Consider the following 17148-nt stretch of genomic DNA (forward strand, 5'->3'; position numbering starts at 1 on the left):
CTGTCTTTCCTCTCTGGTGAGGTCATCATCCAGAAAGCTTCCATATTTTCTTCCTAGCTCTTTCTTTTTTTTCATAAGGTCTCTTTTTGCTTCCCAGTTTTTGCATCTCAACAATCTGATTTTATTGTCACCGTATCCTATTTCTTGTATTTTTTCTATAAGCCCTTGTGTATTGTCTAGTTCTTTCATCAACTTTTCAAATTTCTCTTTCCTCTCCTTGTCATTTCCCACCTTCTCTTCCTTCACGATTATGTTGTTTTTCCTCCTTCTTTCCGTCATCTCCATACTTCTTTCTATCTCCTTCATTTTCCCTATTAGCTCCCTACCTTCATTCTCCTCTGCGCTCTTCACCTCTAACTTTTTTATCTTCTCTTCCATCGCCTTTACCTTTTCTTCTAGCACCTTTCTCTGTTTCTCCCATATTTCCTCCCTCCTTCTCAATTCCTCCATTACTCCCTTAAATTCGTTTTTTATTTCTTCTTTATCCTTCTTTCTTTCTTTCTCTTGTTCCTTTTTATCTTTCTTTCTTTCTATCTCTTGTTCCTCCATCTTCTTTAGAATTTCTTTTAACAAATCTTCTGTCGCCATGTTTCCTTCCCCCCTTTCTTCTTTTTTGATCTTAGTTGGTGGTGGTCTGTTGACCCTTCTTTCCTCATTAAATCTTTCGAGGATTTCTATCTCTGCAGCTCTCGCCTCTTCTTCTTCTCGCTCTTTTCTCTTTCTTTTCTGGATGAATTCTATGACCGATCCTAGGCTGCCCGATCTTTCTCTTTGTTTGGCAAGCTCCTCCGCCTTTGTAGGCCTGCCTCTTGCTTTCTTCTCCCCTTCGCCTTCCCTCCTCTTCCCTTTATTTCCCTGCAGTTCACTCTCTAATCCTATTTCCTTCTCTGCCTCCATCCGCCGCTTTCCTCTTTGCCTTTCCCTCCTACTCGTTACCTATCCTATGGCTGAAGGCACTTATTGTAGTTATCCCCTCTAGAAATAAACTATATATATATATATATATATATATATATATATATACATATATACATATATATATACATATATATATACATATATACATATACATATACATATATACATATATATATACATATATATAGTTTATATATACATATATATAAATGTATATAATCCTTTTTTAAAATGAACATTATATAATATATTATATATATATATATATATATATATATATATATAATATATTATATAATGTTCATTTTAAAAAAGGATTATATACATTTATATATATGTTGTTATATGAAAAATTTGTTGCCGGGGATTACGTTTTTCAATGAGAAAAACGAGTTATGGTAACGATAAGTTACTTTTTTCAGTGAGAATTATGAGTTATTATTATATTATTAATTAATTATAAATTTATTTAAAAAATATTATAAATATTTAAAATATATTATTATCATATTCTTAAAATATATTAAAACAACTTCGCCGAACAATTAAGAATCATGCATACGCAATCAAATCGATGTTGAAACGATGTCGAATCGATGTCGATTTGTACTCTTTGACATCAATTTGACATAGTTTCGACATCGATTCGATTACTATTTCGCACTGGTTAGAGACGGAGCACGCGCTCTGAATATGTTTCGATACGCGTGCAATTTCATGTGAGAAGCATTTTCATGTCGTGTGAGTATGGTTAATACACACATCAAGACTGTCATTATTAGATTGCGCGGCGCGACGTTGGCCCAATAGGCCAATTTTGTAATGAGCCGGCACTGGTTTCTGACATTCACCCAACATTAAGAAAAAATTATATTCGTATATCCGATTTGAAATTTTATTACTCTTTTTAAACTAAATTTGTTTCTTAAGAATTTTTGAAAAATTATATATTTGTGCTGGTTATGACACATATGTAGACTATATATAACACTTACATCAAATTAAGAAGTAGTCTACCACGTAAGGCAGTTGGCTCACGATCCAGAGGTCCCGAGTTCGAATCCCACCAAGGTAAGTGTGTTTTTTAAGTATGAGAAAATATTTATAATCATAGGTTGCATCTTAAGAAACAAATTTAGTTAAAAAGTTGTAATAAAATTTCAAAATAAATATAATTTTTTTTTATGTCGGGTGAATTTCCTTATTAGAGTTCAAATCGACATCGAGTCGACATTGTTTCGACATTGATTCGATTGCTATATTTTTTTATAAATATCAAATAATTTTTCAAACAAAGAGGTTGAAATCCCTCCGTTTGCAGACTCTATTATGACATCAAAAAACGTTATAAAAGCGCTTTAGTTCTCATACGAAATATATCGAATTTTCAAAGATTTCGATATCGATGAATGCTCGAAACTGGGACCACCTGAATATCAAAATTGATGTGAAGATCGATTTTGAGATTTCGATATCTAATCGACGTCGATCCGATGTATCGTTTCTCACTGGGAGATGGCTCTTTAAAATTACCTATAGTTGTAATTGGAAAATATCAAAAATCGCGAGCCATAAAAAATATTTTACACATACTTCCTGTTTATTATACACATCAAAGAAGTGCATGGATGAACAATAATATCTTTGAGTCATGGTTTAAAAATGAATTTGTGCCTCAAGTTACTTCTTTCTTACAAAAAAGAAATTTACCTCTCAAAGCGCTACTTCTTCTTGATAACGCATCATGTCATTCTTCCGCCGAAACTTTACACATTAACGATATTACAGCTTATTATTTACCACCAAACACAACATCATTAATTCAACCATTAGACCAAGGTATAATCGAAAATGTAAAGAGACGATATAGATCCAGGCTTTTATCATCAGTTATAAGTGAGCAGAATAGAAATATTGACATTATTACATATTTGAAATCTATAAATATTAAGGACGCTATATACTGGATAAGTGAGGCATGGAATGATGTTACTGCAAGTACAATTTTTAAATGCTGGAGAAACATTTTACCACAAGAATTTTTTGAAAGCAACGATCAGAGTTTGGTACAAGAAGTCAATAATGAAGAGCTTATTTCTTTTTTTCATCAAATTAATAATTATGGAATATTACACAAGACGATGTGCAAGAATGGGTTCTACAAACTGATGACATATTTCCTGAATTACCATCTAACAACGAAATTATAAAAAGAGTAATTGCGGATAATACAGAAGGTAAATTACTATCCTTTTAATATTATATCAACATTTTAAATAGATTTTTATTAATCAAAAGAACGATTATAATTATTTTTTTAATATTTAAATTTTTACTTAATTTTCAGACAGTGAGAATAAGGATGAAGTAGAAATAGAAGTATTAAGCACTGCATATGCTATTTCATCAATGAATACGTTGCTATTATTTTTAGAGAAGAATAGCTCATTAATAACCAAAGAAGATTTATCAACATTAATAAAGATAAAAGATAAAATTACAAAAATGAATATTACTCGTACATAACTTTTTTGATTTAATTTTATTCTATACATTTTTTTCATTTCTTTAATGGTGCAATGTGTAATTGTTCATTAATACTAGCATCGTATTTTTTCGTTCTAAGTTGGTGTGCAATATTATTATTTACATATACCTAATATTTCTTATGCTACCAAAGAAGAAATTATATATTTTCGTTAATACTTTTGTGTCTTTTGTAAAATTAATGTGTTCAATTTCAATGATTTTGTTTTTTTGATTGACACAGTACAACACAAACATTATAATGTAATAATAATAAATATATTTATAATAATAAATATATATGTATATTAATGATTTAAATTGGTTGACTTTGTTTTTTTATTATGCTTATTTATTTGTAGATTTATTAATTTTCTTTTCATTTATATTCATTTATATTAAATTTAATACATGTCAATCTAACCTCTTTGTGTATAGAGGTTAGATTGACGTAGACTGGGCTTTACACCGTAGCGCATAGTGCAGACATTGTGCGCAACTGCATTCGCGCAAGTACACGCTGATTGGCAGTCCCATGCTGTGGTGAGGGTATTCCATAATTTTGGCATTCCGCTCTTATCGCCCCATGGGGTCAAAATTAGAGAGACTCTACTGTACCTAACTTAACTCAAGTGACATGTATTTCAAAAAAAAAATGTGAAATCTTTAAATTAAATTGCGCCAATTGTAAAGAGAATATGTATATTGCTTTGAAAGATAATTGTTATGCAACTACTTTAAAGAAATAAAACCCAAGTGGTATCTTCGTATTCCTATTCAAGGGTCTTCCTATTCTAAACCCAAGTGATAATAGCTTCTTAATTTTCTTTAACAAATTTTTAATATTACAAAGAATTATTTTAATTACAAAGAATTAAAGAAATAACAGTACAAAATAAAAATATTTAATTAAAATAAAATAAATAAATTTTTCTTGTAAAAAAACTTGGCGCTGCTTTTTTACTCCTGTCGCATTCTTCCCTAAATTATGTTTATTGTTTTTTATTTAATCAAAAATCTTAGTACTAATGTTTAAATTTCAAAGTCTAGCAGCGCCAAGTTTCTTTGCGCGGGTGTTGACGCAATGTGATTTCTGCCCAGTGCTCTGAATGTCAACGTGAAGAAATTCAAGCAAGCGCGGGTAAACGGCGGGAGTAACTATGACTCTTTTAAGGTAAGTTGTGGGGCCAAGAAAGGGCACGGTTATTTGGGGAGCTCTCGGCTGTCAATCCGTTTGCTCCCCTACACGCAGTAAATTTATGGAAAGTCAACGTATGAATGTAAAACCCCCGGGTTCTCGGATGGCCCGGGTACTGCGTGCAAGATGCGCAAGCGATAGTGCCATTGGTGCGGAGGTACCTGACGGGGTCGTAGCTGGACCGTCGCGTACTAGAAGTAGAGCCATGTCCGATGTCATAGAAGGGACAGAAGCATTTGGCTGTGAGTTTTGTCCAAGGGAGTTCCGGACCATGCGTGGTCTAAGTCTGCATGTTACTAAGACTCACCCAGTGGTGGCCAATAGCGCGGTGGATGTTGAGCGCGTAAAAGCACGTTGGTCAGTGGAGGAGGTCAGACTCATGGCTCGCGCTGAGGCTACAGCCACCTTAGCGGGAATTATTTTCATGAATCATCATCTGCAGGATAAGTTCCCTCATAGGAGTCTCGAAGCTATCAAGGGTAAGCGTCGACAAGAGGCTTATCGCGAGATGGTTAGAGTCTTCTGCCAAGAGATACAATCGCGAAACGCGGTTGGCATCGATGAGGGCGGTAGGGACGGCGCGGCGATGATAAGAGCTGCTGCCGGCCCTGCGACCATAGAGTCTGACACAGTTGATCCAAGCGCGCATCAGCCTTCCCCTGAGCAAAGATCTCAGAGGCTGCGGGACATCATCAACCAGCTCATAGAGCAGAGCTCAGCGTCCCGTAGCTATCAAGCTGATACTCTTGTGGGCATCGCGAGAGATGCTCTACTGACGGGGGTGGTCGACGTCCAGGCCATCGAGAGATGGCTGGCCCTGATCTTCCCGCCGTCAGCTGTGCGCCCTCCACGGCGCGCTTCGACGAAGCAGCGCAATCCTCTTAACACAAAAGAGAGTAGGAAGCAGAAAAGAAAGAGAGAATATGCACATGTGCAGACTCTCTACAAGAAGAGCCCAAAGGCCTGCCTTTCGCACGTCCTCGAAGGCGGCTCGGAACGTGAGCGACCGTCCGCTGTCGAATTCGACGCGTACTGGCGTCCCGTAATGGAGGCGTCTAGTGGCGCGGATGGAGACATGACGGCCTTGCGCGAGTCGTACGGGGAGGCGGGGCGGGTAGCGCGTACTAGCCGGAGCCGTCCACCGACAGCTAGAGGGATTCATCTCGAAGGCTTAGGTGAGGGCGCCGCCACTGGCCCAACTCGGGCGGCGGATAAGGCCTCGCTCTGGGATCCTATAAAGCCTATCGAGGTTCGAAGGATTTCGATCAAGACTGGTACAGCGCCCGGATTGGACCAGATTACGCCGAAAATGTGGAACGCTGTTCCCCTTGTTCTTCGTGCGCTTCTGTTCAATTTGCTGCTCCTGGCAAGAACGGTACCCTCGTCGATCGCCACAACAAGAACTGTATTTTTGGAGAAGGGAGGGATGTCTGACCGGCCATCACCGGCGGAATACCTCTCAGTATAGGATCAGTTGTGGTTAGACACTTCCACAAAATTCTTGCCAAACGTTTAGCGGCCCTGGACGTGTTCGACACTCGCCAAAGGGGTTTTCGGCCGGTGGATGGGGTGTGTGAGAACGTCACAGTCCTGTCCGCCGTGCTCGGTGATGCCCGCAGGCGATGTCGGACACTACATCTGGCGTGCGTTGACCTGTCGAAGGCATTTGACACGGTCTCGCACCCAGCCATACATAGGACTCTTGAAGAGCTGGAGCTCCCTTGGGAGTTTAGGGAATATATCAGGGCCGTCTATTCGGATGCGCAAACGGTGATAGGATCCGTCACCGATAATGTATCGGCCATTAAGATCGGCCGTGGCGTGAGACAGGGTGATCCGTTGTCGCCGCTACTGTTCAATCTGGTCGTGGATAGAGCACTAGCAATTCTCTCGGAGGATGTTGGCTATCAGTTGGGAGACGAGCTGATCAGCGCCTTGGGCTACGCAGACGACCAGGTCCGGTCTGCAGGAGAACTTGACACGGCTTCAGGCTGCTTTTGCGCGCAATGGACTTACAATTAACGCAAAGGAAACAGGTGTGCTGTCCATGGTGGCGTCCGGTAAAGACAAAAAGGTGAAGATTGACACAACACCGTACTTCACCGTGGGGGGAGCGCTGATTCCGCAAAGATCCCCTATCGAGATCTGGGCGTACCTGGGCTGCATGTATGAAGGTGCTAGGGAATTCGCTAATAATCCGCCCCTAGCTCACTCCATCGAGCTACTCACTAAGGCGCCTTTGAAGCCGCAACAGCGACTGAGGCTCTTACGTGACTTTCTCCTGCCACGGTATTATCACCGTTGGATAGTGGGAACCGTCACGGCCAAAACGTTGAGGGGCGTTGATATTATGGTACGCAAGGCCATTAGACGATGGTTGCGATTTCCCCATGATGTTCCTGCTGGATATTTTCATGCGCCGATACAGAGTGGCGGGCTTGGTTTGCCTCTACTTAAGACTTTAATCCCTATTCTGAAGTTCGACCGATTGCAGCGGTTGTGTCGCAGCACTCTGCCCGCGGCGCGCGCCGCCGCCGAAACCACATTTGTGGCTAGGCGGCTGGTTTGGTGTGAGAACCAGATGCGCATCCGGGGTAACAGGGTGCTTACGACCGCTGAGCTTAGACAACAGTGTGCAGCCTGGTTGCGCGAGTCGTGCGATGGGAACGGGCTCAGGGAGGCGGAAACGTCGAAGCTGAGTTCGCATTGGGTGTCGGCGGGAGCCGACCTCATCCCCGGAGTCGACTACGTGCACTATCATCACATACGGGCCAACTGTATTCCGTCTAGAGCGAGAGTCTCCCGAAGTCGTGATGGGCGCGAGGTTCGCTGTCGTGCTGGTTGTCCCGATATCGAGACACCGGCGCACTGCGTTCAGCGTTGCTTCAGAACGCACGGAGGGAGAATCCTATGGCATAACGACCTTTGTCGTCGAGTCGGTGGCTTCTTTCAGCAGAAGGGATGGCATGTCGATGCGGAATTAGCCTACTCGACCTCTGCCGGCCTGAGGCGGCCTGACCTGACCATTGCTAAGGGTGATGAGGCAGTGGTCGTAGACGCGCAGGTAGTTTCCAGCGAAACTGCGTTAGAGGTGTCACATGAGCGTAAGGTGGAGAAGTACCGATCCTGTAATGATCTAGTGGACCGGGTGGCGGAGCGCACAGGGGTGCCGCGTGATAATGTCCGTTTCACCGCCATTACGATCTCATGGCGAGGTGTCTGGAGCCCTAGGAGCGAGGGTGAGCTGCGTAGTCTGGGCCTAACACCTGCCCAACTGCGTACGCTCACGACTCGTGTCCTCTGGGGCTCATGGCTAAATTGGAAGAGGTTTAACGGCATAACAACCCGATATGTGCCGGGGCGGAACGTAACCGTGGTGCACGTCGGGGTGGCACGTAGAGTTGGGTGCCTCCGCATCGGCGGACAAGCGAGAATGTGAGTGTGCATGAGTAGTAGAGCGAGAGCTGCTAGACAGCTCCTTTCAAGCACTTCCAGGGTGTTAGCTGCGAACACCGACAGTAAATCGCCTTGCAATATCGTTATAGGTTCAGAATGATCGTGCATGATTGCGGTTGTTTTGCCTTAAACGAAACAAATAGCCAAATGCCTCGTCATCTAATTAGTGACGCGCATGAATGGATTAACGAGATTCCCACTGTCCCTATCTACTATCTAGCGAAACCACTGCCAAGGGAACGGGCTTGGAAAAATTAGCGGGGAAAGAAGACCCTGTTGAGCTTGACTCTAGTCTGGCACTGTAAGGAGACATGAGAGGTGTAGCATAAGTGGGAGATGGCAACATCGCCGGTGAAATACCACTACTTTCATCGTTTCCTTACTTACTCGGTTAGGCGGAGCGCGTGCCCCGAGGGCATTCGTATTGCGACGTTAGAGGTGAAATTCTTGGATCGTCGCAAGACGGACAGAAGCGAAAGCATTTGCCAAAAATGTTTTCATTAATCAAGAACGAAAGTTAGAGGTTCGAAGGCGATCAGATACCGCCCTAGTTCTAACCATAAACGATGCCAGCTAGCGATCCGCCGAAGTTCCTCCGATGACTCGGCGGGCAGCTTCCGGGAAACCAAAGCTTTTGGGTTCCGGGGGAAGTATGGTTGCAAAGCTGAAACTTAAAGGAATTGACGAATTTTTTAACTGTATTATAATTGCGTCTAAATCTATTCGGTGGATATAACCCCGAGAAGCAGGTCTGCTCAGATTTAAGTTACGCATCCGGCGAGTTTTTTTGCAGTATTTTGCAAAGAGATTCAGTTCTTATATGGGAGCCTTGAAGATCTAATTTCTCTAGAAATTCTAGATTTTCGGGAATCGAAACTTCTTCTTCCCTCCCCTCCAGAGTACAATTACTGAGATCCAATTCTTTCAAATTTTTGCTATCGTGTCTTTCACGTCTTCTATTAGATCCTCTGTAATTGTGGTTAGTATTAAAAGCTGTTCGTCTATTTTTTCTCTTTTGGCGTACAGTGCTGTGTCCAGCTGTATCCGTCTCGTGACGTTCGTCATCAGTTGTTCGTTGTGGTATAATGATTTTTCTAAGGCCTCCATGTGGCCTATCGTGGCATTTATCACCTTTAATTGACTTTTTGCGGTGTGCCGTAGAGTCTGTTGCTGATTTTGTATCAGTTCAAGCTGCTCCTGTATGTGTTTTGCGTCGTCGGCATCCATAGTGCCGAACAGCGTTTTGCTGATCGTGCCGATCGCGTCTATTAAACCTCGTTTATTATTATTTGTTTTATATATAGTCTGTAATCGCGTTAATAATTGCGTTAATTTTTTGTTATTTTTCTCTATCGTATGGAGAATGTTTTTGCACGTCTGCTGCGTGTCCTTTGCGATTATCGTTTCGCATACTTCTTCGGCTTGCTGTAGAAATTCCTGAAGTTGGTGATATCGGTTTCCTAGGGCTGCTACGTCGATTTTAATCGCTAGTTTCCATGTAGCTTCTACCTGTTGCAATTGTCCGGTTCTCTCAAAGTATATTCCCGGCTCGCTGCTGAATTGTCGTATCTCGTACGATGGTGCTGTCTCAGGTTTCGCTTTTTTCGCGAAGTGCTGGACGACGATCAGCGTCCTGTAAGATAAGGACTCATGTTACCTTTCTTCAAATTTTTACCTTGGCTTGATAATGCCTTCTCCTCGCGTTTTTTCTCTCCTCGCGCGTTTAGTTGCTCTTGAGACGTGGTTCAGAGTACTTTTATTAACTCTATTAAAAATGCGGTGCATTCAATGCAATCTGTATTTCGCGCTGGCGTCTTACGACGCCTGTATGCGGTCGTATTGGTTGAGGGCGGCGCGAGCGGGTGCCATAAGTGGGGGTGCCGCGCTTAGTGCGCGGGTGGCGGCGAATTTGGGTTCGGGGCCGACGTCGCCCCCTCCCTCCTACGCGGAAGCGTTGTTAACACCCCCGGGTACATGGATGCATCTTTTCTACCCCCTGGAGGTCACGTTGGATGTGGCCACCGGGCGCCGTGTGGTGCGACGTGTTTGATGTTCGGTAAGTACTTATTATCTTATTTTCCTTAGTTTTTACTATCGCCTATTTTCTATTGCCTACTTTCTATTGCTTGTTTTTGTTCTTTTCCGCTGTTTTTACTGTTCTATAAAGGGCTTTAATCGGTTTACGTGTACTCGCGTGGTTTTCCGTCCCTTTTTGATCGTGTAATTGACGTCTGAATGTTTTTCGATTACTTCATACGGTCCTATCCACGGGGATTCTAATTTTTTCGATCTCCCTCTACGCACCGTTTCGTCGTGCAAGAGAACTTTGTCTCCCACTCGGAAATTAATTTCTTTTGTCTTCTTATCATACGTCTCCTTGGCCTTAGATTTTTCGTTTCGCAAATGTTCCTTTGCAACTCGTTGTGTCGCTCTTAATTTTTCTTTTAGCTCTTGCGCGTAATCGTCATAAGTATACGTTGGTTTCGGTGGTTGCGACAGTGCCGTCGGTAGTGTTGCTCGGTGCCCGTATACTAATTCAAAGGGTGTAAACCCGGTCGCCGTGTGTGGCGTCGTGTTATACGCGAACATTGCGTATGGCGTCCATTCGTCCCAGTCTGTCTGTCCGCGTTAATATAATGTCGCAAGTATTCGGTTAATGTTCTATGAGAGCGTTCCAATGCTCCATTACTCTCGGGATGGTAGGCCGTTGTTTGAATTTTTTCTATCTTCAATAATTTACACGTGCTTTTAAATATCTCGCTAAGGAAATTCGTTCCTCTATCCGTCAGTATTTTGTCGGGGATACCGTATTCAAAGATAATCTTTGTGACGAATTCTTTCGCGATTGTATTCGCTTCTTGATTAGGTACGGGTATCGCCTTACTGAATTTTGATAAATTATCCTGAAACGTGAGGATATATTTATTTCCGTTTTCGGTCACCGTCAGTGGTCCTACTATATCTAGAGCACATTTTTCGAACGGTTTGTCCGCGGTGTCTGTTATTACTAAGGGTGCTTTATTTTTTCGCGATAACTTGTTCTTCTGACATAGTTCGCATTTATTAATGTAATCTTCGACGTCTCGAGTTAATCCTCTCCAATTATGCGTCAACCTTATTCGGTTTATGGTGCGTTCCACACCCTGATGTCCTCCTACAGGTGCATCATGGTATTCGTATAACATACGTTGCTTCTCTTCTTCTGTGTATTTTCTTTCGCTCTCCTCTTCGTTATTCTCTTCCTTCTCTATCTTGTTGATATCTGTCGGCACATGTCGACTCAGCGCATCCGCGTTTCTATTCTCTTGACCGGCCTTGTGTACGATAGTGTAATCGTATTCTTCTAATTTCAATCTCCATCGGATTAATCGTGATCCGGGGTCCTTTACGTTAAATAGCCAAACCAATGATTTATGGTCTGTCACTATGGTAAATTTTGTTCCATAAACGTATGGTCGGAAGTGTTTCACCGCCCATACTATCGCTAGTAATTCTTTCTCGGTAGTATTATAATTTTGCTCGGCTTTAGATAGTACTCTGCTCGCATACGCCACGGGTTGATCTTGACCTATCTTTCCCTGTGACAGTATGGCTCCTATTGCGTAATCTGACGCATCGGTCGTCACTACAAATTCTTGGGAGAAGTCCGGGTATTTTAATACCGGTGCTGTAGTTAGTTTTTCTTTAAGTATTTCAAATGCGTTTTGTTGTTCTGCGTTCCACTCGAATTTGATATCTTTTCTGGTCATTTTTGTGAGTGGCTTGGCGATTGCTGAAAAATCTTTAATAAATCTTCGATAATATCCGGCTAATCCTACGAAAGCCTGGATGTCCTTTACCTTTGTTGGTCTCGGGAAGCTTTTTACTGCTTCTAATTTTGAAGGGTCTGGCAAGATTCCGTTTTCTGTTATTACATGTCCGAGATACGTCACTTCTTTCCGAAGGAATTCGCATTTATCGGGCTGTAATTTCAAATTATAGTTTCTCAGTCTTTTTAGCACTTCAATTAATCTCTTATTGTGCTCTTGTAAACTTGCTCTGTATACTATTATATCGTCTAGATAGACTAAGCATTGTAATCCTACTAGTCCTGCTAAAACGGCTATTATTGCTCGTTGAAATGTCGCTGGGGCATTTTTAAATCCAAAAAGCATTCGATTATACTCGTAATGTCCGTATTGTGTCGAGAACGCAGTTTTTTCTTTATCTTCTTCTTCCATCGGGATTTGATGATATCCCGAGGTGAGGTCTAGCGTGGTAAAATATTTTGCTTTTCCCAGTTGGTCTAGGATATCGGTTATGTTTGGCAATGGGAAGGAATCTCCCTCCGTTAGGTCGTTCACAAACCGAAAATCTATTACCACTCTCAGTTTTAATTTTCCTGATGCGTTTCTTTTCTTCGGTACTACTAGCAACGGCGCATTCCACGGGCTCGTGCTAGGTCTAATAATTCCGTTTTTCAACATCTCTTTCACTTGTCTATTCACTTCTTCCTTGTGCTTTTCTGGCAAACGGTACGGTCGGACGTTGACCGGTACGCTGCCCGCCTTCGTGGTAATCTTATGCGCGACGATATCAGTGCATGTCAGTGGTTCTCCTTCCACATGCAATACATCGCTGTAATCTCTGCAAATTTCCATAATGGTTTTCTTTTCTTCTTCGTTTAAGTGTTGTGTGCGTATCAATTTTTCGACTTTCTCGCTACGCGGCATTGTTTCTTCTGCTTTGTTTACTTGGTTTATTTCTATCTCTTTTGCTTCTTCTTGCTCTAACTCTTCTAATGTTACTTGCGGCATTAGCATTTGTTCTTCGCGGTCTTTATTCTTAATACTATTTATTGTTATATTAATTGGGGCCGCAACAGGCTTGAGACGCCCCGCGGTTGAAATGGAACAAGTTATCGCCAGCAAAAAACTTTGCGGCAAGGAGCGCGAATAATCAACTGTAAGGTAAATAGTATTGTATATAATTACACGCAAAGATAAGGCACGCTTAAAAAAGTATCAAGTTGTTGAAAAGGGCGTCAGCAAATGACAACATTGATTTGCTGACGTTTTTTTCAACAACTTGATACTTTTTTAAGCGTGCCTCATCTCGATCATGTACTAATATTTCGCGCACTTTTATGTTTCAGATTTTTATAGCGGGTGCACGCACGCACGCACGCACGCACATACGCACACATTTATGTAAATATATGTATGGCTATCGCAAAAAATTAAAACAAAACAGTTATCGCATAATATACAGCAGTAGCAGCAACAACAGCAGCAGCAGTTTCATGAATTGGAACAAGCAAAAAAGTCTGCAGCCACCAAAAGTATGTTCAACGTCATAGTAATTAATTTGATAATTTTTCGTAAAATGATTGTTAGATAACAAAATATATATATATATATATATATATATATTGTTGCGCCCGCGCTGAGACACCCGTTGCACGAACGGAAGTCGAAGATCATCCCTGACGACCAGCTGTTTATTGACATCGATTTACTACGATTTGTTGTTGGGACTTCCGGTCGGACGGTTGGAGCGAACAGACGGCTCATGGAAGAAAGAGTAGTGAAACCGGAGTAAAAAAAAGGAAAAGGAAGGAGGCCCTCGGGGGAGCGATGGGATCGACGGAGGAAACATAGAGGAAGAAGAGGAATTGAAGGGAACATGCGGAATAGTGAGTGAAGCAAGAACGAGAGTATTCCAAGAAGGAAGAGACTTAAAGGTTAGGACCGAGGAAGGAAGCGGAAGGAGGGGAAGAGAACGACGGAGACGGAGAGATGCGCAGGTGTGCTGGCAAGATTGCCACCGGAAAGTAGCAGCGCAAGATGAAAACGGTGAGAGGAGATGGCGCAGGACACGAAGACACCGGCTGCGGCCGAGACGGCGCAGGGTGCCGGCCTCTCCAAAAGAGCGGGCTGGCACCACTGCGGGGCGTCGAAGCGCAGCAACGGTACAGGCACGAGCGACGGGCGCACGCGCAGAGCGAGGCCAAGAAAAGAGACAGGACGGCGCTGGGAGCGGGCAGGGCTGGCAGGCCTGAAGAGGTACGATCGGACCGAGCGCACGCGCGAAGTAGGGCCGGGAAGGGGAACAGGACGGCACGGAGAGCGAGCAGGGCTGGAACGGGCCGAGAGGGCGCACGCGCAGAGTGAAGACAGGAAGAGAGACGGGACGGCGCTGGGAGCGGGCAAGGCTGGCAGACCTGAAGGAGAGGCGATGAGGTTGGCGTGCTGACGGAAAGCGTGGAAGGCGAGAAGAACATAACGGACAAGTGGCGAGTAAGATAAGCGAGAGGTTAGAAGTAGAAAATGAGAAAAAGGAACGTAATGAAAGAGAGGCAGACGGAAAGTAAGTGAATAATGTAGATAAAAAGGGCAGAAAAAGCTGGGAGAAAGGACAGAGGCAGGTAAAGACAGAGAGACAGTCATAAGCACTAACAATTTTCAATGCAGTGACAGGAAAGGAGAAGACGACGAGGACCGAGCAGAGGATGGAAGAGACGGACTGGATAAAGGAAGTTATAAAGGAAATAAGGGAGGTAGGACAGAAAATCGAGCGACAGACCAAAGAAATCAAAAAGGAACTGAAAGAGATGAGAATACAAATAGAAAGGTTGGAGAAACGACAAAGGCAGAGCGAAGAGAGTGAGGGGCAGGATGAGACAGAGGAAAGAGGATCGGATGATAGCAGTGAACGAAGGAAAGAAGAAACGGAAGAGGCGAGGGAGTACAGCGACGGAGCGGTAAGGGGGAAGAGGGTAGAAGATGAGGAAGTGGAGAGCGACGTAGAGGGATGGAACGAGGGAGGATGGGGAGAAAGCTGGTGGAACGAGGTAGAGAAAGAGGAAGAAAAGGAAAATGAGAAGAGGAAGAGGAAGGAAGAGGCAAAAAGAACAGAGGTCAGAAAGAGAGATGATGGATCAAATAAAAGAGAAGAGGATAGAGACTATAAAGAAAGAAATGAGGCTAGGAGAGATAAAAACGAGAGAGAAGCCAGAAGCAAAGAGGAGGAAAGCAGGCGCGAGAAGGAAAAAGCGCGACGAATAGCAGAAGACATGGAGAAAGATGTAAGAAGAAGAAGAGAAAAGAAAGAGAGAAGAAGCAGAAAGCAGAGAAAGAAAAAAGAGAGAAAGAGCAAAGGAAGAAAAGAAGAATAATATGGAAGAAAGTAAGAGGAGAAGGTCCGAGGGAAAGAAGAGAACTAGTGGAGATAATAATGGAAAGGGTGACAGGAAGAACAATCCCGGTAAGAGGAGTAGTAGAGGCAATTGGAGCAGATAAGAACGAATTGATGTTTATGGAGCTGGAGGAAGAAGAGGACAAGGAAGAGATAATTGAAAAAAGCGGGGAAATAGAAATATGGAGGAGATGGGAAGTGGGGGTAGATGAGGAGCTTTCAATGGAAAAGAGGGCATACAGACACAAGCTGGTGAACAAGGCAAGAGAGGAAAGAGCGAAAGGAAGATCGGCAGTACTAACAAACAGAAGGCTGTGGATCGACGGGAAGGAGGTGAAATGGGACGAGGAGGGAGAGAGATGGAGGAGGATGTAAACCGCCAAGGAGGAAACCAAGGAAGTAATGAATGGAGTCAGAAAGAACGAGAGGAAGGAAGTCGATGAGGAAAACGCGAGAGGAAAACCTGGAAGGAAACAGAGGAAGGAATTGAAGAGAAAAGTTACAGAAACCAGAGGGATCGGAGGAAAAAGGGGGAGGAACGAGTTAAGGGGGGTATCTTTTGGATTGTATAGAGTCAATTATTCAATTTTTAATAGACGATATGCATCAAACGCAAAACCGCAATAATGTTCATTGTAAAAATTCGAAGATTGATAGTAAGAGATGTATAAGTGGACCCCTTTCTTTGGATTGTATAGAGTCAAACAGAGGCCAGGCTAGGAGAACAGAAGTTATGTAACGGTTTGGGTACGTTCCGTAAAAACGCCTTGTAAAACCGAGAGGTAATTACAATAAAGTGAATATATATATACTACGATTTGTTGTTGTTTGTTCTGAGCCTCCGTCTCCGAGCGTGACAGCTTGATTCTGTGTTTTAATCCGTTTGCTCTAATAAACGAGTCTTTCCATTCCTAACATTGTATCGCCTCATTAACCGCGAGTGCCGGTTGCGCGAGTGAGTGAGAGTGTGAGCGGTGAGACGCGAACGCGGACTCGGCGAGCGCAACAATATATATATATGTATATGTTTATATACTTTTATACTTATGTTTATACTTATGTTTATATTGTCACGACTTTTTACCCGTTCGGGCGCAAAGCCGGATCAAAAGGGGGTTGCGGGAGAGTAGGATGTCAGGCCTCTCCGACGGATCTCTCGCACGAACCGAATTTCTAACGCGAACGTGAGTGTTGGGCGCCAGACGCGGTATTCCGCGTCCACTAACGCGAAATTTATCACAAATTATCAAAACGTTTATCGTAATTAAACGGCGTGCGAGAAATCGACCAGCTCGGCGTATTACTCAGGGGCGAAGGTGGTATAGGGCAGCGCGAATTGTGACGGGCGACACAGAAATTACGAACTCAAACAATTAATAACAAAAGAGATTAACATTTATTGCAAAGAAAAAAAAACAATTAGCTCACGAGATTGCTCTAATAAATTAAAGAACCGTTGATTCATCTCTCACAAAAGCGAAATCATATAGACGTGAATAATCGTGAGCGTGGAAGAATAAATCAAAAATCGATACAACCAGGAAAATAATAACTCCGAAAACAAGTCAAAATTTTTCGCGATCTCAGACGCCAAGTTTACTCCAGAAAGTACGCAGGATCGCGATTGTTCAGAATTCGGTCGCCAAGATAGAGTATCCCCGAAATACGAGGCGCAATATAACACAACGACGGGCCAAGAATCAAGCCCGAACGCGACAGGTAACGCGAAATATTTAGGTTTTATCGCGCCGAGGAAATCATCAGCGCGAGAAGAATATCGTACTCAATCTAACGAATTTTTACGGGACATACGCCCTACGCAAAAGAGTACTTAATTCAACGCGAAAGAAAGCGTATTTTCCGAGGAGAATAGC

At 43.0% G+C, this 17148-nt stretch overlaps 2 protein-coding genes and 1 long non-coding RNA gene across 8 annotated transcripts in view; all 3 read left to right on the top strand.

Annotated features, from left to right (window-relative positions):
- Positions 1-17148, top strand: part of LOC139813365 (uncharacterized) — a 76674-nt gene that overhangs the window by 43207 nt on the left and 16319 nt on the right. The window lies entirely within an intron of this gene.
- On the top strand, positions 2412-3128 carry LOC139812774 (jerky protein homolog-like). The gene has a single exon (XM_071777869.1). The coding sequence runs from the start codon at positions 2412-2414 to the stop codon at positions 3126-3128; it is 717 nt and encodes a 238-aa protein (XP_071633970.1).
- Positions 4512-8457, top strand: LOC139812642 (uncharacterized). The gene is made up of 2 exons (XR_011731903.1): positions 4512-4622; positions 8242-8457. It is a non-coding gene; the product is annotated as an uncharacterized lncRNA (long non-coding RNA).

Source organism: Temnothorax longispinosus, chromosome 5 (genome assembly GCF_030848805.1).
Source record: "Temnothorax longispinosus isolate EJ_2023e chromosome 5, Tlon_JGU_v1, whole genome shotgun sequence".
In the NCBI taxonomy this organism is placed as follows: domain Eukaryota; kingdom Metazoa; phylum Arthropoda; class Insecta; order Hymenoptera; family Formicidae; genus Temnothorax; species Temnothorax longispinosus.

Bases quoted from the DNA above. Each gene is read 5' to 3' on its own strand.
- LOC139812774 (XM_071777869.1), top strand. From the start codon at position 2,412: ATGTATCGTTTCTCACTGGGAGATGGCTCTTTAAAATTACCTATAGTT.